The sequence below is a fragment of the Cololabis saira genome, chromosome 7, assembly GCF_033807715.1.
Source record: "Cololabis saira isolate AMF1-May2022 chromosome 7, fColSai1.1, whole genome shotgun sequence".
In the NCBI taxonomy this organism is placed as follows: Eukaryota; Metazoa; Chordata; class Actinopteri; order Beloniformes; family Belonidae; genus Cololabis; species Cololabis saira.
The window spans coordinates 33,372,065-33,397,535 of NC_084593.1; the positions used below are offsets into that span (position 1 = coordinate 33,372,065).

General features: G+C 41.7%; 1 protein-coding gene across 6 annotated transcripts in view; it reads right to left on the reverse strand.

The window, feature by feature from the left end:
* Nucleotides 1–871: 871 nt before the first annotated feature.
* Nucleotides 872–25,471, reverse strand: part of diaph2 (diaphanous-related formin 2) — a 372,049-nt gene continuing 347,449 nt past the window's right edge. For 4 of the 6 annotated variants that reach the window (XM_061725705.1, XM_061725706.1, XM_061725707.1 and 1 more), the window contains 2 exons: nt 8,581–8,602; nt 872–4,465 (listed from right to left, as the gene is read on the reverse strand). In XM_061725705.1, the coding sequence (XP_061581689.1) occupies nt 4,327–4,465; nt 8,581–8,602 (161 nt within the window). In that variant the 3' untranslated portion in view covers nt 872–4,326. The remainder of the gene's footprint in view (nt 4,466–8,580; nt 8,603–25,471) is intronic. The other 2 variants (XM_061725709.1, XM_061725708.1) reach the window with 1 other exon arrangement.

Consider the following 25,471-nt stretch of genomic DNA (forward strand, 5'->3'; position numbering starts at 1 on the left):
CCCCGCAACCCGGGAACGGATAGGCGGTGTAAAATGGATGGATGGATGGATGGATGGATTTCTTTCTCCCACCATCCTGTAGTCAACACTTGGCTACTTTGTGGTCCATAACATGGCAATATCAGGTTGTGCCTCACGCAGAGTTAACTAGCTTTTGGTTGAGGTCATGGTTATCTTCCTCCTTCACAACTGCCATGTTCGTCTAGTAGGTCTCCTTTCATGCAGTGAAACTCCCACAGATGAACCAGAACCCGGTGCATCTGAGGCCAGATGCATTAAATTGTGTAGATTAATGTGTAAAACCAAGTATACACAAAACCAGAAATGTGCATATAATCCCTTTTCCAGATTCATAAAGCTTTGTATCCATATACCTCTCTTTATGAATCATATGCACATGCCTGAATTTCACTTCCATGTCTAGCCAGGCATAGATGCAGGTTTATTTAATCATTTTCATATTTAGACATTGTTTGTAGAGTCACTCCATGAGAATGAAAGCAACAACAAATAACACGTTTGATTCTAAAATGCCATAAAATACAGAAAAGTTGATGGTCGGCTCCCGCACTCTGAGATGATCGGGACCTGCGACTGCAAAACAAACCCAAATCATAACTCCACCAGCACCGTGTTTGAGAGTTGGGAGGTGAAGTGTTTTTGCTAAATACAGTATGATGTGTAGTAACCCCATTTATCATTTTTAGAGAAATGGAATCCCCCCCTCTGGCATTTAACACGCTAACCAAGTCGAGTCCAAATGTAGCTCCAATTTGCTTGTTTCCCCCCAGTTTTAATGAGCATTTGTGCATAAAGACATAGTTTGAGGATTTGCTGTAAACATAAAACAAAGAGACAGCATATGTGTTGGAAATCATTTTATGTAACAAAGCGGTTATTACTTAGTACCATACTCCATCAGATATTCTATGGAAGGACAGTTTGCACAACCATTTTGTTTTCTTTTGTATTTTTTTTAATGTTCCCAAGGATACAAATAAACTTAAAAATGTTACAAATATAAATGTTTCTTAAGACAATTAACATACTCAATGACAACAAGGAGGGAGGGAAGGAAGGCAGGGATATGGCAGCTTACACATCATGGTCAGACTGGGTTTGTCAACAAAAGTGAGGATAGCTTGTTGATTCAGTCGTTATTTATCTTTCTCAAATTAACAGCGAACACTACCAAAGTATGAACTGGATATGTGGCAGCTGGGAACTATTTACCAAAAGACGTACTTTGCAAATAGTTCCCTCCGTTTGTGGCAATGTTGCACTTACGAATCTTAGCAAATCTTTCCGTCTGAGCAGAGTATCTCGTGGGATAAAGTGCACTCTTAGTTGAGCAACACGGGGAAGTTTGAATTCAACTCAAGCACTTGCCACCAGTCACCACAGAAATGGCACCTTTTTCATTGTTATACCCCTGCCTCCTCATTCTTACAATCACCATGAGCACTGGTCACGTCATCAGCTAATATTTGTTATAGCACAAGTACAGTAATGATGGGATGATTGGCTATTTATTTATCTACTTATTTTTCAACACATAGGCTCTGTTCAGACCCTTCCGCCTGAAAGTCAAAAGAAAATAAAATTCCTATGAAATGGGATGAAGCAGAGATACCACAAACACAGAGACAATGAGGAATATGTGCATCGTAGAAGTCTCTCCAGAAATTAAAACTGCTGTACGTTCCACATCAAAGGCAGGTCTTCCAACCTCACGATCTATGACGATTAATCCTTTTTTAAATCGTTTCAACTAACTTGTTTTTTCCTCTTTTTTTATCATTAACACGAAATGATTTTTTTTAAACAAATGTTTGACTGTTTTAAAATATAAATATCACATGACTACCATAATAAGACTAATTTCCTACTTATTAAATGGTTCAATGTTCATCAAATCATGATTTAGTTCACACGTCTGTACCATCTTTGTCACAGTAAAAAAAAAAAAAAGAAAGTATTTTGCTTAAATAATGGTTATTCATTTCAAATTATTCAGTCACCTCCATCCATTTAACTTGGTTGTTTTGGCAGGTAGAGCATCCGGTGAGAAGGAATAAAAGCATCATCAAATATCACTGCAGGTCCTTGTACTGGTATTGTATCACCTCAGGTGTGGTGTTGCAGAAGTGATTAGAAAGATGTCATTACTTATTTTAACAGCACATCTCTATCTTTGCTGTGAACGGGTCTTTAAAACTGATCACTGCGGAGTCCCTTGTACAGAAAACTCATTCTCAATGCTTTCTCTCTGTGACTGCTGGAACCTGATATTCAGAGGAGAGTTATTGTCTCCTTAAATATGCAGACTTCTCAGAGCATTGTGGGTGCACCTTGAGCTGAGATGATGTGTAAAATTGCATTTTAGAAGCATGCAGCCTTCGAGAGGAGACTTCATGAGCAAGACACATCACAAGCAGCACTGGCAGATTGTTTAAATGAAAAATCTCCATCTATTCAGCCCAGGAGTCAAGCACACTGAATCCCATTTTCCCTTGGTTCCTGTTCTGATTACTGAGCTGGCATGAAGCACACATACAGTCGCACAAAGAGAGGGAACACACAGACACTAAAGCTTCAAGCAGAGATATGGTTTTAAAGTAGCTTGTGTTATGATAAAAGGGTCACTTCTATTAGCGCCGGGGAACTGGGAGGTGTTTGGAGACTCACTTGCCAAGACAAGCATCGTCCTGTCTGCTGCGACCCTCTGTCTGTTTTTGTGGTCGCGCCCGGTGTCCATGTGGATTCAATAGTAGCATCTGCTGAAACTTTGGGGAAGTGAGGGGGACAGGGCTGCCCTAAGCATGAATATATGAATAAATAGTTCAGCAGAAGTGTGCAGCAGAGAGTCCATACAAGGAAACAGAATTTCTCCTGTACTGTACCTAAACAGCAAGCAGCAGATGGTTTCTCCATGTAGCAGACGCGCCTTTCTAGCGTCACAGATCTGAAAAGGTTTGGAGGTCTTCAGCAGAGTGAGGAAGTCTGTCAGTCATGGCCGGGCTTTTAATCCTTTCTCTCCTCATATTTGTCATATATATCTGAGATGTCAGGGTGAGTTTTGCAGTATACATTTTGATTTAATATCTGGTTTTATACAGTAAAAACATTTGTTGTATTCATATCAATTAAATTATATTAATTACACATTTTTCTCCACAAAGTTTATTTCATTACATTTCAGAAACCCATGGGGGGGGGATCCACAGGAAATCTGCTGTGATCATTCTGAGTGGCACTGATTTTTCTTTTTCCCTACCATCGCTCTCCACACAGATTAATTACTGCTGTACTTTTTTTTTTTTTCCTTTAAGAGCCTTCATTTTAAAAAAAAGGATGACATAGATTAATGATACAACTTTTGTAATACCTTAGTATAATTATGTCCCCCACTGAAAACCTGCGTGACCTACAGCGAGATCTGAGAGTTTCTAGTCGTCCCTCCACGGGGAAAGATGCGTTTAAAAAAAGTCTGTCAGTCTCTAATGTTAACAGCAAAAGTGTCTTCAGGACAGAGATGTACAAACAATGGTATTAGTGATATGCAGCAAAAAATAGTAATAAAATAAAATGCATCTTTTCAGAATGGAGATTAGTTTTCGAACGTCCACGAGTCACCGAAACATTGGAGTGAACCGCAGCCGGCTTTTGTGTTCTGTTTTGTGTTTAGTTGGAGTTTGATGTAATAATTACTGCTAAAAAAAAAAAAAAAAAACTGTTAAAGGTGGGGATGACGTGAAACACAAATGTAGCAGTTGTTTCCTCTTCTGTTAAGAGTTCAGTGACTTGCTGAGGAAATGGTCTGCCGTTTGAAAGCTTGTTAAAACATCTTCCTTTTTAAAAGACGGCTGCTCCGCCGCCCGTCTTCTTGAGAGCGAGTGTGGATGAAGTTGCAGTCCTCCTTGGCAGAATTGTCTATTTTCAATGCGATGCGATGTGTAATGCATGTGAGCTCGAGTATGATGTCAATTACAAGACTGAAGTAAAAGGTTTAAACCTGCAAAAAAATAAATTTGACTCTCATACAATTAAAATCTTTAAAATTCAAAGAGCAGTAGCTTTGATTATTTATTTTTTTTAGCTATAAATCAAACTCAAGAGAGGACAAAACCTTTAAAAGCATTTAGAAATTATTGAATAAATACGTAAGGCGATGAACAGCATGACGTTAAATGTCTGGTTCTGCAGCTCTGTGTAGTTTCTGCAGGCGTTTGTGTTCAATACTTGGTGCTGCGAGTGTGTGTGTGAGTGTGTGTGTGTGTGTGTGTGTGTGTGTGTGTGCCACAGTGACGGAGGTCTGTTCCTCCTTCAGATGTCTTCCTGGTCTCCTCTTCGCAGGCCTCTTTGGCACTTATCTAGCGTCTTGTGGTAGACGCGGGTAATCATCGAGCTTGGTGATTTGCGTTGTGGCGTGAACGAGACCTTTCCAGGACTGCACGGCGGTTGTCTATTCAGGCAAAAAGAAAAAAAAGACAAGACAAAGAATCAGTAAGAGAGCGTCAGACTGAGAAAGAACAAGAAAGTGTTACATTGATCCATTCTGGCAGAGGAGCTCAAATAAATGAAAGACTGTAGAGGGAAACTAAAGGAGGCAGGGAGGGAGAGCAGAGAAGAAACGACATGAAGCAAATCCAGGCTGATTGAGAGCAAAGCAGCAGGGGAGGATGGAGAAACAGAGCAGGCTGCTGGAGTGGAGGTGCTTGTGTCTGGTGTCATAGTAACTTCATTTAGCTCCTGATCCTTGCTTCCACTTAAGAGCTCCTCAACTATTCTCACAACAGATGCAAAATATGCATAAATGCACACATAAATAGATACCCTTGGGCAAAAAAAAGAAGACTAAACACATAGCGTACATGTAGCTTTTCTTTTTCAATGGCTCGGGATGGTGCATTATACTCTCACTGTGAGACGTAGCTGCTTTATTTCACCACACCGCAGTCTTGTTTACTGCCTTTGGTCTTAGTTCCAACAAGACTCTGGAGTCTAGAAAGAAACTGTGTCTTGAGTAGGGCTGGGCGATATGGACCAAAAGTCATATCTCGATATTTTCTAGCTAAATGGCGATACTCGATATATATCTCGATATTTTTTCTGTGCCTTAATTGGGGTTTCCCCCAAAGCATTATAGCATAGCATCTCTGTTAGCTTAATTTTTTTCTGAGGCAAACCCTTAAAAAAACAGTCAGTTTTAATACAAAGCCTCGTGCCAAATGTCACACAGGTTCCTTTGTTAACAGAGGTCTGCACAATATCAAAATGTATAAAACAAATGAAATAAAAATAAACTGCCTGCATATATAGAATAAAAATGCTTCTTGAATAAAATAAAACAAATATCCCTTTCCTGCATAACAATTAAATTAAAATACACTGTGTAATTAATACAATGTAGACAGTAACAGGCAGACTTTTCCACTGAGGTTGACAGTTGTGCAAATCACAAAACATTTGTGCAAATCTCAAATAAAACATTCAAGTCAATTTGTCACAAAATAAGCTATATCAAAATCATACATTTTTTTTTTTTTTTTTAAATCGATATATAAACGATATTGTCTCGTGTTTGAAAATATATCGATATATATTAAAATCTCGATATATCGCCCAGCCCTAGTCTTGAGTAAAATGAAAACGTCTCGGTGTTAGTAAGACCTTCCTAGCGACAAACCTAACGTGAGCCAGATTTACGGCTAAAAACTTAATAAAATGTGGGATAGTTAACTTCAATTAGAGGGAGGAGCAAATGTTTCAGAGGGCAATTAAACCCTGGGATTTCTCTGTTGCCCGTCGATGACGGAGTCGTGCAAACACTTCCTCCAATGCTGCTCAACCATGGCTGCCCAGAAATGCCCATGACATCCGTCGGGCAGCCAGGTGGCAGGTGGAGGCGGACGGAACCAGGAAGCGTAGCCACGGAGACGACTGCAGGCATACCCACACAGGGCTCCTCATATCTCTAAGTGCGCGGTTGCCAAGGTGCCCATCACTCAGCGGCTGTTGCAGGGTGCCAGGCGTGCGGGGATGGGCGTTGTTTAATGGCACTCGCTCCATCCATCATGTCAGGTAATGAGCTGAGCGTGGGGGCGATGGCGAGGAGATATACACTAACATATGCGCACACGAGAACCCTCGTTCACAGCAGAGAACAGAAAGCACTACCTTCGTCAGACTGGATACAAAGCATCATGCAGATGGTGCACAGGAGGAGAGGGGAGGAAGAGGGAGGGAAGGAACAGAAGGAGCAACAGGAAAACAGATCAAGATTTGTTTAAGAAAAATGCAAAAATGTCATGTATTCGCTGCTTCTTTTAGTCTAACAGGTTTCTATACTGTACATGAACGTGAAGGCTAACGTGTTCTGGCAGCACATCCCAACGTATTACAACCACTTCTCTCTGTTCTGTTTGTGCTTGATACTGTAACGGTGACGCACAGAAAGAACAGAGAACGTAACATGAAGGTATAGAAATGGGGACAGTTAGTGAGGGAAAAAAAAAAAAGAAAGAAGTAGATCATCTACAATCTATCTCTGCCAATCATTTTAAGTCCCAACTGCCGTAGCCTCATTTCTGGGCAAGCAGTCGCCTTTGACCTCTCAGAGGATGAAAAATCAGAGCTGTGTGCTCCCGCCCTGTCCAGTACGGAGGTGGTGGGGATGATCAAAGGGAACTAAGGGATGGGGGGGGACATACTGCATTTGGGAGAAAGTAAAATCACGACACTGGATCGACGCATACAAACAGAAAACCAATCAACGAACAAATCTATTAAAAATACAGCTACTTGGTTTGTATTTATACCAAACAAAAATCATTGTTCTGAGACAATTATACTAGACGTCACATCCAGGATACACAACGCAGCTTTGTTTTAAAGCTTACTTTGACATTTAACCCTTTCATGGATGAACTTTAAGCAGCAGCACACCACAAAATGCAATCGCTTACTTTTCTAAGCAAGTTACTAGAGAGTAGGGCTGGGCGATATGGACCAAAAGTCATATCTCGATATTTTCTAGCTAAATGGCGATACTCGATATATATCTCGATATTTTTTCTGTGCCATAATTGGGGTTTCCCCCAAAGCATTATAGCATAGCATCTCTGTTAGCTTCATTTTTTTCTGAGGCAAACCCTTAAAAAAACAGTCAGTTTTAATACAAAGCCTCGTGCCAAATGTCACACAGGTTCCTTTATTAACAGAGGTCTGCACAATATCAAAATGTATAAAACAAATGAAATAAAAATAAACTGCCTGCATATATAGAATAAAAATGCTTCTTGAATAAAATAAAACAAATATCCCTTTCCTGTATAACAATTAAATTAAAATACACTGTGCAATTAATACAATGTAGACAGTAACAGGCAGACTTTTCCACTGAGGTTGACAGTTGTGCAAATAACAAAACATTTGGGCAAATCTCAAATAAAACATTCAAGTCAATTTGTCACAAAATAAGCTACATCAAAATCAATAAAAAAAAAATGTAATTTTTTTTTTTTTTTTTTTTAAATCGATATAAACGATATTGTCTCGTACCATATCGTGTTTGAAAATATATCGATATATATTAAAATCTCGATATATAGCCCAGCCCTACTAGAGAGGTCGCTTCTTTGTCAATACTGATCTGTGAAATGATTTCATGGTGTCCAAGCTCAAACTCTATTCATACCGCATCAAGTGTATTTATCCTCCCCTTGCCAGAATGAAGGGGGGAAAAGGTCCAATTATGATGCATTGGATGGATCCAAACCCAGGCAAATATAATTGAAGAGCTGTTGATTGTAGTGACCACTAAGCACGAAAGGGTTAAAGGTCAATGAAGCTTCCCAGGAGTCCAGTTAGTACAGAAGCACATCGAGTCACGCTGCCTCTTTTTCCATCGACTCTCTTAAAATTGATAGATATTCAAAGTTCAGATGTACTGATACAAACAAAAGCTGTGCATTTAACCAGAGCAGACCTCATTTTAGCCTTGATTATTTGAAGTTGCAGCCACTTTGTGTTCTCTGTAAACTGGAAACAATAGACTATTAGTCTGACCACTTGTTGAAACCCTTCAGAGGCGCTGCCTCATTGTAACCACGGTTTGACAAATGACAAGAGCCCTTTGGGGGGTTTCGGTCTCTTGCCTAACTGCCTAAATATATTGGAAATCTTTCGTCAATGACAACGCTAAGTGGGAGAGAAATTTTCAGCAAACTGCATCTCCCATCAGAGGATTGTTGAATGGAGAGCTTTTAGCTTCTCAAAAGGACTTTTCTGTTCCTATCTTCAGGTGCATACAAACCCATCTTTTCTCACCCCACATCAATCTATCACAACAATTGAACAAACAGCTATTTCTACTGGGAGAGAAACATTACTGCTAGCCTCGACTGAATTGTACACTTGAAGTGCACACATGCACACGTAGGAACAGTCGAAGAACTGAGACTGGTGGGGGAGAAGAAGCGTGATCCGCACAAAAAGGCAAACTAGGGTTTTTCTTTCTCTTTTTTGTGCGCTGATTGCAACTCTTTCTACTTGCATTGGTTTTGATGGCTTCTTTACCTGCTTTTCCCAGAGGCGACATCTTTTCGAGTTAGAGACGGAGCGACACAGAGGAGCACAAGAACAGGAGAAGAAATTGACAAAATAAGAGCAGGTATTCTGTGTTACAGCAGGGAGACGTTGGCTTCCCGGCACTTAATTAAGTGCAGACTGGCACCGTTTCTCAAAATGTTACTAAATGCACTGTGGATTTCAGCGAGGGTGGGCAGATGGAGGGGGAAGACACTGATACGCACGCACGCACAAATGCATACTTTCTTTCTCTGACGCACACACACACACACAGAAAAGCAAGGAAATGCATTGTTCCTCAGGTCGACTTCACAGATAAACGGCTCAGCGCGTTGCTTTGAGGAAATCGTGCACGCTAACTCTTCCCCTCTGTTTCCAACACACACGGGCAAATCCTTGCATGTATATCATAATGATCCGAGCCACGAGGGAGATGCTCTGAATAGGCTAAGGGTAATAAAAGGAGGAGAGGACGCCAAGATTACTAAAGAGCTGAAGCAGAGGCCTTAAATCGCTGCGGTGCTCCAACCTTTCCCCGGCTGTTACAAGGGTCTCCAGTGAGATGTCATTTCACGTTATGAGATTCCTGAAAAGAGATTACATATCATCACGTCCTTTGTGTTCCTGTCAGCTTTCGCTAATTGCGCTGAATTACATCATAATAGAGCTCTGTGATCTGCAAAAGTAGGAAATCCAGTCACCCATCGATCAAACACGTTCCCCACTAAATGCTTTGAGGAATTACCCTTTAGTGGCCGGTATAAACAGGGAGACTTTGGAGGGATTATGCCAATTAAAATATCATATGAGTAGCTCTGTACCGCGGGCCAGCGTCTAAACAAAGTGCTGGTTTTGATCAGGGTCAAGTTCACGTAATCAGAAGTCTAAACAGTGTCAGAGCGGGAGCAGAGTCAAGCTGCAGCTATTACGGCGTTTGCTTCATCAACAGTTTTGGAGTTCTTTTGTCGAGCTGTGACACGACACCTCAGATGTGTCACCGCCTCTGTTACTCCTCTGAGTCATTTCAGTTTGTGACGAGTTAAAACATAATGAAACTGATTAAATCTGTGCTCGCAGCAGCCCGGCACGTTGTGTTTGCCTCTCTGGTGAAGGGAAAAATGTCTGCAGCACTAGCAACATGATCAGCTGCAACTCTCTATCACCCGTTTTCATCGGGCCCAGCTCTCCTCCACCAGCCTCCGAGCCAGAGACTAATGGAGCTCCCTACACAGAAACAAGATATGATGTATAAATGGAATGCAGAGGGAGTGCAGCTATTTCTTCCCGGTGAAAGTTATGGGCTTGGTATCGCAAAACTACAGTCGTGGCAAATGTAGTCCCTCGTACCGCCGCGGTAGGAACGGGAGAGGAAACAAAATGGAGCCGAGGACAAGGTGAAAGTACTTGTGGAGAGATAGAAGAAAAAAAAAGATTGAATGGTTAGTCAAAGAGCTGTCAGGGAGCCGTTGCTGTTTGGGGATACAATAAACTCATTGATTCACGATAAGCAGCTGAAAAGCACATCAAATCGTGAGGCGGTGATTACAGCATTAAAAGTTCAACAACTCCGATTTTCTGTTTTCAAAAGTTGTTTCTTCTGCAAAAAGACAGTTCAGCTCGGTGCAGTAACAAGATGGTGAATCTGTCAGAGTTTCTCCAAGATAAAAAAATTCCAGTACTGTATGCAATAGTTGGATTCCAAAAGTCTTGTTTTGTCATGAACAATGAAGTTCATTGCACAATATTTCACACTGCCATCAGTATGACTGTGCAGCTACTTGCTGCCGTATTGTCATTCCTATTACCAGCACCTCTGCGTACAGAACAGAACAGTCACGTACAAATGCTTAGCAAAAAAGACAAAAAAAAGAACTTTGAGATGTGAGACCGAGACTTCTCATGAACCAGTGAGGTTGCTGCAATGCAAATTTAAAAGTTGCATTAATGCTTTAACTCTTCAAACCTTATCTTGGCAGCCAGCAGACGTGGCAGCTGCCTAAGCTGAGAAATAAAATAAAAATACAGCCATGACAGCCACAACTAAGGGGAAGCGAAGGAGCAGGTAGGTGTTTTTGCAGACTTTTCCTCCGTTTAGAATATCAACATGAATGTTAGAGGTCGAGTCCAGGTCAGGGCGAACCTGAAACACTTTCTAGCATCACTAAGAAAGCAAATGGAAATGGGTTTGACTCTACCAGACCTTCGTGAAGATTATTAAACCGTGGGGGGTCGGGGTGGTGTGGGTGGGTGCAGCCAAACCTTCACAAACATCATGGAGGAATCATCATTAGAAAATCTCTCCCTCATCGTCACTTATGATTGTGACTTGACATCTTCTCAAGCCGCTTCTATTTTGGTAACAGGTTTCTTAGCCAATAAAGCTAAAAACCCAACTTTTCTGCAGTGATCAGCAATTGTACGCTTGGAGAGTAGGAAAAAAAAAAGGATGCAGAGTTTAATTAAAAGAACAGCTCTCCAACTGCTACGAACGGGGGTGGATTGATCATGCTGGCTTGTGTTGCAGCCAGCGGAAAAAGAAGCATTTTATTGGTGGAGGGAAGGAGAGACTTAATTAGATACCAGCTAACATCAGAACATCAGTTAAACAAAAGCTGAAGGTGTAACAAGGATGGTTTCTATAATAAGATAATCCAAAACACAATCCAGATCCACAGTAATTACACCTTGAAGAGGGCGAGCTCAAAGCGTCGTTGTGATCCTCGCAGTCGATGAAAAAGATCATTGAAAATCTGCAGAAGGCAAATGTAACAGATTTAGAAGCCTTTCGCAACAAAAACGAGCGCAGAAAATGAAGGGTGGATTTTTTTTTTGTTATATTTAAAAACTTTGGGTAAGTTTGTCTTGTTTGAAAGTCATGTGAAAAGCTATTCAAAGTAACACAAGAGGGTACGTGCACGTTTTTGCAATAAACCGTAGGATGAATGCCATTTTTTCCTGTTAATGATGCATAAACATCTAATTTACTGTCTTGTACAGAGTCCTTTCAAGTTCACCCTGTGATGTGCTCACAGCTAAATGTGAATTACCTGATTTTTTTTTTTTTTTTTCAAAGGAGTATCACCTAAATGAGTGGGCGGAACGAATGTCAGGGGATCTGAGAGTGACGGAGCTGCAATCTGTGCTCTGGTGGTGTTGTTTTTCTTCCCTCCCGAGCATTTCCTAGCAGGCTGTGGTGATCAGCCTGACAGAGGCAAATGCCTAAGACAGGCCTGGATAAACATGCGGCAAGATCCTGACATTCTCCCACTTACTGTACTTTCCCATCTTTTTAATCCTTCTTATTACTGACATTAACGCCAATGTTTAACCAAAAACAAAACAGAACAACTCGTGACTTCTACACACTCGCACAGCACCTGGGAAAGAAACTAAACATCAGCACTTGAAGCTCAACTTGCAATGGACACCACTTCCCATCGTATTCAGATACGGCGCGTGTGTTTATAAGTCTGCATTCCTGCCTGACAGCTTATAAACAGAATTTGGAAGGAAAATGTCTGTAACTGACATTATGTTGTGATAAATGATAACAAGGAGAGGTTAGCAGAGAGCAGGGTGGTCATAACTCATGCAATTGGTTTTGACAGCACAGGGATGTGGTTAATCTTTCTATCCTCTATCACCACTCTATCTCTGTGGGTACATGATGTACATGCTTGGCAATCGTGGTGAGCATCCCAGAAAGTGAATAGAGCCTTTTTACCCCCGCTCCCTCCCAGTGAGGGTCACTTTTGAGCTTTTCTTTTTTTTACCTGCCATTTCTCCTGTCCTTATTACAGCATTTTCCCTTTTATTGTCACACATACCATCAATAAATGCAGCCCTTTTTCCCTGTCACGTCTTCATATATCCACAGCATTTCATGTTCACGCACCGACGTACTACCCCACACTGCTCCTTTCACACCGTGTGAAAAGAGTAATTCCTCCTGACTGCTCGGTTAAAAAAAAGAGGGGTAATCACTGCACACACTCCTACACAAATGTTTATATTTTCAGAGTGAAAACTACTACTTTGCCTGCTCAGAGGTGACACTTTGACAGGTTTCACCAGGGACAGCAAATAAAACGGGTCTTCGCCGCATGCACTTATGCTTTTATTTGACTGTCTCAAATAAAATCCGCCTTTCCTCTTGAAGTTTGGCTACAATTTGTGAGATATTTTTTTTATGGGGAAACACTAAACCTGACAGAGTGAAGGTAACAGCGACTTCTCGCTGGGCCCGTTTGGTTCAGAAACCTCCTCATAGTGTCTCTGCTGGACTTGATTCTTCAGTCACGGTACAATGCCTCTCGGCATTCTGGGAAACAGCAGAGACACAAACAGCCCAAATGAACAGTTATATGAAAACAGTTTTGCAATCGATCAGCTTCTGAGGCAGAACCCTCATTCATGATTGTCCTCTCAGCAGTCAAGATTCAGGAGGCTGGTTTCATCCCAAGTAAAACCCTGGAAGACAACAAACATCCTCTGCAGTAAATACCTGTTAAGCATCTCTTACACATTTTCCTGCTGCTTGAATTTCATAAAGGTTTTGACATTATCTCCTGGTTTTGGCGCACTGCTGGAGAAAACGGCTTACAATTCTAGCGGCACAAGATGCTTCCTGGGAAATGCAACATTTGAACATTATTTTTAGTAAAATCCACCGTTTGCTCTGTTGCACGCCATGAAAAAGTGGGCGTCGCTAAATAATGTCTAAGGTCAAAAATATCATGTTCTCCCCGATGTAAAGAAAAGATCTGAAATAGTCACTTCCTAAACTGATGACTACCATTAATTGGGGAAGAGTAACCAACTCACTTATCAATCAGTAACCGATCACTGGAGGTCTAATTTAGTCAAGTAGACTTTATAAATGATGGCCAGCAGCATTATCAAAGATGCAGATGGGAATAAAGCCTTTGATTTTGGGCTTCGCCAGCAGCCCGGGACTGTGAGCACGATGCATGCAGGAGCCATGGAGCGCACAGATGGGGCCTGTGGCAGAGGCCCGGGCTTCACAGGCCGGAGCCAGGAGAAAAAGTCATCCGTCAGGCCAAGGCACTCTGGTGCCTCGGGGCTTCAGTCACTGATCCTATAAGACTGATTGGGCCTCAGCGGGAGACCAGACCCCTGACGGTGTGGACATCAGTGCCCAGCTCGCTCCACTGAGGCTTGAACTGAGCTAGACTGAGCCAAACCAGTGACCTGCTTCCATTTGGATTCTTGGGAGGGAGTTATGAAGATCAAAGATATTAGTCTATACTGAACAAGTTGTTTTACTTCAGTAAAAGTACACTTTCGGAACTTCAATATTTAATATTTTAAGTAGAGCAAACTAAGCAAATAACATTTCAGATAGGGAAATGTCATTCCGCCATAAATAATTCATAGATTCTGTGCATAAATGTACTTCATTTAGTCCCACGGCTTAGACGTAATTTTGTAGCTATAACCACATGACAGTATAAAACTTAGGACGAAGTGATAGGGTCTAATTAATTTATCCGAATAACTGATGAGCAGACGGGGTCACTGACGGCATCAGTCAGATGAGCAGCTGGAACCAGCGGCAGCCAAGGAAAGCCGTCATGATTGACAGCTGAATGAGTAGACGGAGAGATAGTTAGACAAATGGAAGCTAAGATATAGTTTGACAGACAGATGGGAGCGTAAATGGATGGTTTGGCAGCGTGATAAGGTAAATAGGCTGATGGATCACCAAACAAATGTGGGAGGAGGAAGGAAAAAAAAATAAAAGAGAAGGAAAGACAAGAATGCTTGCCTGTGGACAACAGAAGATAGGAAGCCAGATAGCCTGATAAACACAGATGGATTGTGTTGATACACAGGGAGGTGGCGCAAGATCGATAGATTGTTTTATTCCATTTGCTTGGCAAACTAGAGATTTGATGTGGCTGGTATCAAGGCGATCTGTTTCCGACAATGCCAGGCGTGACTGTTACAGATGGTGAGATAGTGACACATCTCAATCTTTTGCGGGCGTCGCCGTCGTCTCTGTTAGCTTTACGGCTAGCACCTCCCTCAGTGGTGCCATCACTTCTGTGCTACCCAAGCATATTAAATCTCCAGAGCTCTAAATCTACGCACGACTTCATATTAATGAGCGTGGGGCTAAAAGCAAAGGAGCGGCAGCTTGTAAAAAGGTCTTTGTGTCGCCTAATGGAGAACGATATGGATTCCCCTCCTCAGTTTTGAGCAAAACAGCACGAATGCACTGACAACCCAATGCCTCATTACTGCTGCTTACGTTTATCATGTCAAAATGGAAGACAAGGGTGTGTGAAGTTTACAGGCAAGGGCTCTCCTAGTTAGAAAGGTGGCGTCTCTCCGTGGCTGCTTGAGGGACATGGGGGTGCTCTGCAACAGCATTGATGACTGTTCCAGGGCTTATAATAGACAGGAAAGGCCTAGAAAGCATGCCCTTTAGAGGTGCAGCATCTCTCACCGTCTGACAGCTTACAGGCTCTAGGCTTCACAATGACACCTTCACGGTGCGCTCGAGATGACACACAAACACACATGCTTGCAGGTGCAGAAAAGCCTCCCAAACACAAATAAGTTTGGCAACACGGCACACATTTGCACGCATAAGCACACGCATGCACCGACACTCTCACATTAATCCATTTTCGATGTGGAGATAATACCTGGCAAGTGGAATTTCAGCATCATGCTGACAGCAATAATTTGTATAAAACAAGTCAGGCTATAAAAACACCCAGCATTCACGACAAGGACGGGCTGCTGGAAACAAACATCTGTTTGTGCCAAGTTAAGGAAGCAGCGCAACTCTCACTGCAAACAGAAATACAACCAAAGCCCAGTTTCTGGCAGTAATGTTGAGTTTCTGTCAGAATCCAGCAGCGGGCAAAGCAAGCAAATAACCAGTTATGGTTTCATTGACCTATGGAGAGCCGTATGCTGACCAGAACATTCACACAACAAAACGCTGCCCAGTCCACAGAATAACATCTCTCCTCTCTTTAAGCAGAAGCAACATATTTCTTCACATAAAAAAAAAAAAAACAACAAAAAAACAGGATTCAATTCATAGGTGTAATAATACTTTTTTCCACCCCTTTTAAAATATTAACCTAATGAAATTTTTGTTCTGGAGTAGCATTTGTCAGGGACGTATCGTTCTCCCCCAATGGTGCTGTTGGAGTGTGCTGTGGATTTACTGTAGTATGCAAGCAAAATGTTCACAATAAAAGCCCTACTAAGAACCAAAGGACATCTACTAAAACAGAAGATACATTTAATTTGATACTATGGGAGATGTATGACGTGTATAGTAGCAGCTTGTCAGGCTTGTAGTTTATTAGCCCATTTGATACTTTAGTATAGTTTATACAACCTCCAGGAGCACAGATTGGGCCTTCGCTGAAATCTACCAGTAACAGATTCAATGTTTTGGGTGTTAATGTGATTTGGAAGGGGTGGACGTGTCTCACACCTGTCAAATCTGTCAAATTAAGTTAAGATTTTACAGATTTCCTGTTGACTCATAAATTAACACAACGATATGTGAAAACGAGGTGCAAGTGTTTTACATCCCAAATTATTTTGGGGTGTGAAACTAAATGCACTTTTACACTAGTACCTACTCAGCATGACTTGACTCGCCACGCCCCGGTTTTGCGCTTTTACACTACGGGTCGAGGCAAGTGGAGGTGTGCCGAGATGATACTTTTTCTGTATCTATTCTGCCGAGGTTCTAAGCGGCTGAGTCGGCCCTGGATCTGACGTCATCACAATACAGGCCACTGATTGGTCGGGGGGGCGTCAGACGTTTGAATCAGGAAGCGGGAATCAGCGCGAGAGCGGCTCGCGGCTTCTACATTCTATTCAACAGGCAATGGCAGCGCAAAATCTGTTTGGTGATCCAACTCTGAGGTGCAGATGTTCATAAACCTGGTGGCTGAGGAGAGAATTAAAAAGGGATCAAGACGGGCGATAAGGAACAACCAGATCTACCAGGCGCTCGGTCACTTCATAGCTGCTCGCGGCTCCAGCTGACTTTTAGCAGCGCCGACACAAACAAACAAAAAAAACTTGATAACGAACACAAGTCACAGACCCAGCAGCACATCTATCATCTCCTCCAGGTTCTACATCTTTAGTGTTGTCTTCTCCGTTTAGATCACACAATCAAATACGTCACAACAGCTTCGCTCCAATTCCGCCTCCTTCTCATCTGCGTGTCTAAAAACAAACAAGGACGAGGCGTTACCGAGTCGCGCTGAGTAGGTACTAGTAAAAAAGCGCCATAAGGTAACGTAGATATGTCATGTTAATAATGAGAATTTTAATTAAATCACTTAAATCTGTTCTATAAAAGCTTGGAAAGTTCAGCAGTTAAAAATAAATAACAATAAAGACATCTACTGCCGTTACTTCTGCATCAAATGAATTCTTTCACCGATCTTCTGTACCCGCTTTGGTGTTGGTGGTGACTTGAATCTAACCCAGAGTCAACGAGAGAGAGATGGAAAGATGACCTTGGATGAGGTCACCTGTGAACCGGAACAGCGAATGAATTGAAATGCTGAATAATTTGATAAAGGTACAAGGTCATTAACAGAAATTATCATTATTAATATTAATGACAACAAAATGTAACCCCAATTAAGTCAGTTGCAACACAAATCATCTACTGTAGCAGTGGAAGAGTTTCATGTGGGCGGTGATGACAATATTTAGCCGAGGTTATGACTAAATAACCATATAAAACAAGAATGCATTAAACAACAAAGTACATAAAGAACGGGTGAGGAGTAGGTCAGATGTATCACATGGTTTGTGAAAAGACAACCCAATTATTCTCTGATTCCATTTCATCCACTGCATGTTTTATTGTATCTGACTATGTTTGGGTTGTGGCCTGTAGGTCCATCCTAAAGCTCCGGAGACTGGTAATGAATTTGTTCAATACCCAGGCTATCCAGAGAGCAGATGCTTAATGAGACAGGGAAAAAAAAAAAAAAGGGGGGGGGGGGGGTGAAATAAAACATCTGTGTAAAAGGGACTTCCATTAAATCATTGTTGTTTTCATCTCTGTCTAACCTTTGGTACTGCAGCTTAGTGTGCAATAACATTACATTTTTTAACTTATGGTTCATTACAGAACAACAGTTTTCCTCTAAATTATATAATAAAAGAATAAACCAATACAAAAAAATAGGAAGTCATCCAATCTCAGAATTCATGATGCCATTCAAACTTAATAAAACATGGTGTTGGTGTGTTATTTATTTATTAATTCTCCTTCAGATGTGTCCTGACTCACAGTGAGAGGTGTGGTGCAGATCACAGAGGCTTTGCAAGTGAGCGGCGTTGTTCTTTCCTCCGTGTGATCGCCATCAGACCCATTTGGCCATGTGAAAATGCTCCCTTCTGTTCACATGGGGGATGTAGGTTGGTGTGCATCCAGAAACACTTTTCACTTCCTCTTTTAATATAAATCATTCATGCTGAGAGATGCTCCGCTGTGTACACAAAACACCACAACTCTTCGTGTGATGGCCTACACTTTGCTACCTTCATGTTTTTGCTTGTGCATCGCCCTTGTCACTGTCAGTGTGAGTTTTGGTGGACAAACCCTAAAGTAGAGACGAGGGATGCAGAGTGCATAGAGATGCAGCAGTAATTTTGGCTTTTTGAAATTTTTGAAAACAAATTATTTGGATTCTTTTATTTGATTTACCAAAAAAGAGCTTAATAATGCTCTAAAAAATGATAAACGATCGATAAAAAGTTTTTCAACTTGCAAACACCTGAGGGGAAGCAGCCATTCAATCATTTATAGATATTTCTGAGTCAGGATAACCTGCTGATTTATAATCTTGAGGTTGGTTCAGCATTATTTAGTTTAACAAACAGTCATTATCCAGTACTTTGTTGCGTTTCTGTGTGTGTGTGTGTGTGTGTGTGTGTGTGTGTGTGCGCATATATATGTGAGCTATCAGCTGGGGGTTGACTACACATTCCCATAGACCAGACATCTCAGGCACAACTGGATTCTGTGTGAATGAAAAATGCAACTGTCCCCTTCACTTATTCATCAAGGAGGATGATTTTTCTGCGGGGACGCCCTCCAGAGATGTGGCGCTCACATGTCAGGCAGCCTGCCGCCACTTTACCCACAAGGTTTTCAATAAAACAAGCAAACAACACAATTCCAACACCTATAAATAAGTGATCGTTCCTGAATAAAGTGCCGTACACAAACCCCCTCACAGAGGCCACTCATCACACTTTAATGGGACCCTGTATCAGCCAAAGTTATTTCTCTCCAGTTCCCTTTTTCAGTATTTATCTTTGAGCTGAACGAGGGAACAAAGTTAGAGGAGGCAAGCTGAGACTGTGGATGGAAAGGTGCATTCAGATCATCTTAATACCATCGCCTGGCTCAATGCTGGTTAAGATACAGCACTATCTCTTCTATGATTTATGAGGCTATCAAAATGCACTGCCCCTTCTTTTCCACTCTCATCTCTTTCATGCACACGCAAAGAAGAAAACACCAACGCACACATGTAAGCACATATACACTCACTTTTTAAGTTGGGCGTCTCTTTCTGCAGACAGCTTGTTCACAGCAGTCTGAACATTCACAGTGGTGGCTTGCCAGATGCTCGGGCGTTTGTCAACATGATGCTATTGTTTGTTACCTTTTGATGAGAATATGAGAAGGGATCAGACCTAATCTGCACACCTGCAACTTGGCAGACTGAAGTCTCTTTTCTTTTTCTGTGCACCAAGCACAAGCAGATGACATGAAACACACACACACACACACACACACACACACACACACACACACACACACACACACACACACACACACACACACACACACACACACACACACACACACACACACACACACACATACAGAAAAGCTTGATGGTAACTACCTAACACTTTATAAAACTAACCTTCATCAAAATTAAATATGAAAGAGTCAGGGACATTACATGGAATTTGATGTGGGTTTTGTATTATGACCTTTTTCTATCGGAATAATTGAAGATTTCTAGGAAATATGTGGATTTTGCTTGCATTTCCTCAACAGGAGTAATCTGAAAGTGCTCATATATAACGGTGAAAACTGCGGTGATAATTGTGCTGCCTCGGTTGAGCATGGTTGCTTCGAATAAAGACAGTTCCCTCTTCAAACCAAGGGGATGCTTGCATTCAGATGTTGCATGACCTCCTAGTGTGCATGGCTTCTCTCTGGGTACTGTAGGTCGCTATGACAGCGGGGGGGAGGCTTCAGCCCAGCAGATTTTCTTTAGATGGGAAGTTTCATGAATGTTTCTGTGGGCACCAGTACAATAAAATAACTTTTTATTAGAGAAGAATTTATTCCTATGCTCTTTACTTTCTGTGACTATTCGGCCTATTTCTTTCTCTCTGATGGATGTGTGCGTTGACAAACAGACACAAAGTGTGGACATCAAACATGCTGATTAAAGAAGAACTGGGTCACAAGTATCCTGGCTGGTGGCACTTTCTGCTCTGGCTCAATAAGCCCCTCAGTTACCCAAAATCCCTTGGCATCCATGTCAGAGCCAGGGCCTGCGGCAGCACACCTGTGTCCACACTTCTTCTCTGGGATCAATTAGCATTAAAGTTTCAGAGCTGCTCTCCCGTAGCATGGACACAGTGTACACTGGAGGGGTACAGCCTGACAACAGCCACAAAAAGAGAGTGACAGAGACGTGAAAAAAGAGGCATATTTGTGGACACACACGCACAGTAGCAGTCTTCATCATTTCTCCATCCTTAACCGTATATTCACCACATTTCAGATCCACTAAGATCCGATACGGAGGAAGCTGCCGTCTGACAGCAATTTATGGACAGACATTGATTGTTGTTCTCCATATTGTCCTTCATCACGTTTTCCTAATCGTAGCAAAAGTGACATTGCTGCAAGTGCAACTGTTTTTAACCTTCCAGAGCATCTGTTCTGAGATGCATCAGTAGAAAACTAAAATTAAGCGTGAATTAATGTAATCAAAGGGTTTGACCAAGTTTACCAGCACGACAAAGAGTTTTGACATGAACTCACCACCCACCAGCTAAATCAACTAGTGTCCAACTAAGGTTTGCAACTTGGTTTGAAGACTTATTATTATTTTTTTTTTAATTTGATTCTAAATGAGAAAACAAAACCGACCTAAAAGCAACAGTTAAACTGTTAACAGTTCAACGGGACTTATTTAAGCTGCAGCCTGAACATAGACTTACTGTTCAACTCAACTGAATCTCACCATCCCTGACACAGTCATTTAAAATAATACAAGTCGGCTTTTTAAATGAGAATATAGACCCATTTGAAGATATATGGACTTTAGCATCATGTCTAGTAGTATTTAGATTCCACCACTATATTTTTTTTCTGTCCAAAAACATTCGGCATGAGTCCTGTCAGCTACAGTCTGCCATAGATCCAATGTTTTCTTTCAAATCAAGCATCACATAGCTCATCCCGGGCAAACAGACCGTCAACAAGTAGGTGGTAATGTTTGTTTTGAAGGAACCGCACAATCCTAGGGCTTTCACCCTAGGGGGGTTCCCACCACCGTGTGTTAATTTACAGGGAGCATGGATGTGCTTGGCTGTGTAGCCACATCATCGCATGTCTGTGTGAGAGTGTCTGTGCCACAGAGGAAAAAGAGCACTGAGGGCAGCTGTACCTGTGTTGCCTCGTGGTTGTCTCTTGACAGTGCCCTTCACATCACAGCATGGGCCTGGATATGGGATCTGACAGAGCTGACCTCCATGCCACATCAACCTCACAAGACACACAAATAGACCAGCACCCGGCACAGATGAAGCCAGACAAACACACACACACCCGATGACACGGTGGCATGCACAATGATTTAGGTGATATTCCAATTTCCAAATCAAAAAGCACATTGGCACACAATTTGCAACGTGTTTATCAAGATAATCATAAAAAAACGACAGAATCTAACACGGTAATATAATGTACAGCCACAAACGGCACACTGCGCTACCTCTTCTGGGTTACTTAGCCACCCAGCAACACCTCCCAGACAGCTATCAATCGGGAATCCAGCAGAGCGTCTGCAAGACAGCATTGGTAAACAAAGAGGGGATGGAAAAAATAGCCTGAATCAAAGGCAGAGTGGGGTCCCTTTTATTCTCTCTGAGCAGGAAATCATTTACTGGCAATTTGTGACTTATTTTGAAGCATTTTGTTTGTGTGTGTTTGTGAAGGTGGGTGGTGGTGGAGAGGTGAGGTGCTAAACTCTTGCTTATATATTTAAAATGTCAGGAAGTTTGTTCTTTAAATATTGCTACTTCCACAGAACTGTTGCCTAATCACAAATCTGAGTGCATGTGTCAAACAGGAGGCAGTAATTGATGACATTCAATACCAGCGCTATTCATCATGATTGATAGAGAACGGAGGAAGCACTGTGACTTGTATTTCTTACTTTCACAGTGTAAATATTAACAAATATAAGGCACTTGCGCCACTGTTTGGAATAAAATGGAAGGGCTATTCCATTTCACATGTCCTTTCTTAACTTTTCCTGCCACTTCCTTTAACCGATTAGCCTTATCTTAATCCCCACAAACACAACATCATTACAAGTTCCACAACACTCTTTTCACCAGTGACATATGTTACAAGTCTCCCCAAGGCCTAATTGAAATGAAGTTAGATGACCTTTAGGGTGCCTATAGGGACCTGATTGTTCCACTAGCCTTGTTGTATATTTCATTTGCTCCCAACTCATAAATCAGCATGTTGAACTTGGCTGGGATGATCGTCCCGACCTTTCTTGACATTTCCAAATGGCCACATCCTCCACCTAGGATCATGACAGCATGAAAGTCACCCAACCATAGTATATGAAGACGAGAATGAGCCCGCGATGCTGAGTGTGGGGGAGAAAATGAAGCAGTAGCACTGGAACATGGTATTGATTGCGACAAGTGGCGTTCTGTGAGCACAGTTTGATAGACACTCTTACACAATCACAACATGTATTACAGTACATATCACATAGGCAATGCTTTTGGCTTGAAGAAAGACAGTGGATAATTAAAGAAACAAATTAAATGCTATTGGTTAAAGAAAAAGGCCCATGTTCATTGTCCTCTTGAAAGTTCACCTCAATGTATCTATCAACATCTACAGTGGCAGCAGCATGGGAAAGTGTTGTTCTCTGTGCGACAGGACTGAACAGTATATACACTGGTGGAGAGACCGGAGCATTTTGTGTGTACTGCAGGGAGAGAAGTAAAGGTCCACCTCTGACAAGCCTACAGGGAATAGGAACATCTGGTGGACCGGCTGCTCCTCTGGTTAGCATGCTCCTCCTCAGTGGCCCCCAGTGACACACCCACACAGGTACCATGTGCACGGAAATGTACAGGATGACACAGACATGCACATATGCATATGTGGGTATTAACACTGTTTTTTTGTTTCCTAAACCAACCTTAACATTTATAGGAATTCTTTTCTTCATGTGATGTAGATAATTGACTTTCATGGCTACACATTTAAAACCATCCAGCAGAGAGTGGTATAAATAGGAGGCCTATCCTTCATGCAAACATACTGAAGAGAAACTATGTCCAATTCACACCAGATGCTTCTCGTGGTGAATTAAGCCTTCATTATTGCTTGTGGAAAATGTCATGTTATTGGCAAGGTGAACCCTCTCCACTCCAACTCCTGCTCTTGATGTAGCTATGCATGGATTTGTGCTGGCATCTTCCCATATCCACCCTGTAATCGACTAAATACAGAGCCATGCCATATTTTATCTTTGTTGCTCTGTCATTTATACGCACATACACGGGCACACACCTCTGCTCAGCTCCACTGACATCTTATCAGTGCTGCACTGGATATAACTCAGCCTCAATTAACTGTTTCTTCATCTTTGTTGAGTAAGTAACGTTAGATTTGGAGGTCATATTTCCTCCGAGAGTGGGGCTGTCCATCAGGAGACAACAGCAAGAGTAGGTTAGTATTCCTCTGTGAAAGGTTGAGTTACTTGATAGAAGTGGCAGCAGTCTAACTAGAATGATTGCTCACTGCCCGCGGGGCTGGCATTTGGTGCCCTAGGCAAGATATTGCACTAATAACTCCTTACTCCCCTCCTCTTCTCTATCTCCCACACACATACACATTTGCACGCATTTCGGAATTGGCCCCCATAAATGTACAGCCTGAAATGTTCTTCATTTGAACAGAGGTTTGGCCCCTTACTCCAAGAGCAGTCATTTGCAAGTGATATTTGTCTTTCTTTGCTTTCACCAGGAGGATATTTGGCCCTGGTAATAATTGTAAGATTGCGTGAAAACACCTTATCTCCAGCTTTCCTGAAAGTTGCAGCCACATCGTACTGAAGATGTATTAGAAGGAGGTTGTATACAGCAGAAGCAAACTACACTTTTTGACCGAGCTTGCCAACCTGAGCAAGGCTGAGCTGGTCTCCTGCCAGGGTCTCAGCATCTCTCCTTCACCAATCTATGTAATGGACGTGCTAATGATGGTAAAGCAGCCAGTACCTCAGTGAGCAGTAATTTAGACACTGCTAATACTATTGCCAGTGCAGTAATTTTGTGGTGCTGATATGCTACTGATATCAGCCTCCCCGGCTCCTGGTGGTTTTTTTGTGGCAACATGACAAAACTAGATAATTAGACGGAGTGTGTGCAAACACTTTGACTAACTTTGATGGGAAAAAAAAGAAATTGAATCGGGACAGAAAAAAACCCACTCCAGACTTGTAAATGTTTACTTTCTCTGCTGTTTCTCAGAGCTGAGAAAGTGGGTGTATTGATTTTCTTTTTCAGAGAAATAAAACCAAAGAAAGGAACATAAATACAAAGAAGGAAGTCTACTAAATACAGTTATGGAGAAGAGGAAAAAGGGATGAAAACAGAGAAGGAAAGAAGATATTGCAAAACATGAAAAAAGCTTTTTTACTTGTAAACACAAGTGAATAGCAGATTGTTCAAGGAGTTATTTTTACACTCAACATCTTTACAGAATGTGTTGAATGATAAATCTGTTGGATATGCATTGATTTTCCTGATACTGAGCAACACGAGCAGCGACTAACCATGTTGAGCAGTGGCCCCCTGCAGCTGAGCATCACAAACACCCAATTTCCAAATTGATAAATCTCACCAAGTGTCCATGCTCTTACCCATCTGCATCGGATCTTTTATAGAAGGTGGTGGAACTTTGTTTGTTGAGTTTTATATGTAAATCTGGACAATCAGGGATGCAAAGACAACTCTTACTTAGACATTTTGTCTAAATGTGTAATAGAAAACCAAAACAATATGGTTCTTTGGTATCAGATATTATTTAACATTAAAGCTGGCAATACATAATTTTCTTTATTTTATCTTAAAAAAAAACAGACATCCTGATCTCTGAAATGATTTTGAATTGAAGTCCATTTAATTAATATTGATAACACCTTGCCAAATGGTTCTTACCCTGTAACCTTACAATTATTGTTTTGGAAATGACACCTGGAATGTGTTATAACTGCAATTTGGTCCTGCTATGTACATGAGGAGGTCAGGTATTTGTTATAACTAGCCCTAGGCGTGTAGCTGCAATCTGATTAGGCGATGCTTGTGTTAAAACAGGATTTATCAACAGACGCACCAGTTTGGTAACTCCTAACATCAGCACTTTCAAAGTCAGTGACCTCCAACGCTGACGACTCTAACAATACAGGCACTAATGTGAACCACTGCCATCTTTTTGAGGCTCACAAAGCATAGAGTTAGTAAGCTGCCGTCAAAATGTGGTGTGTTTCCACATTGT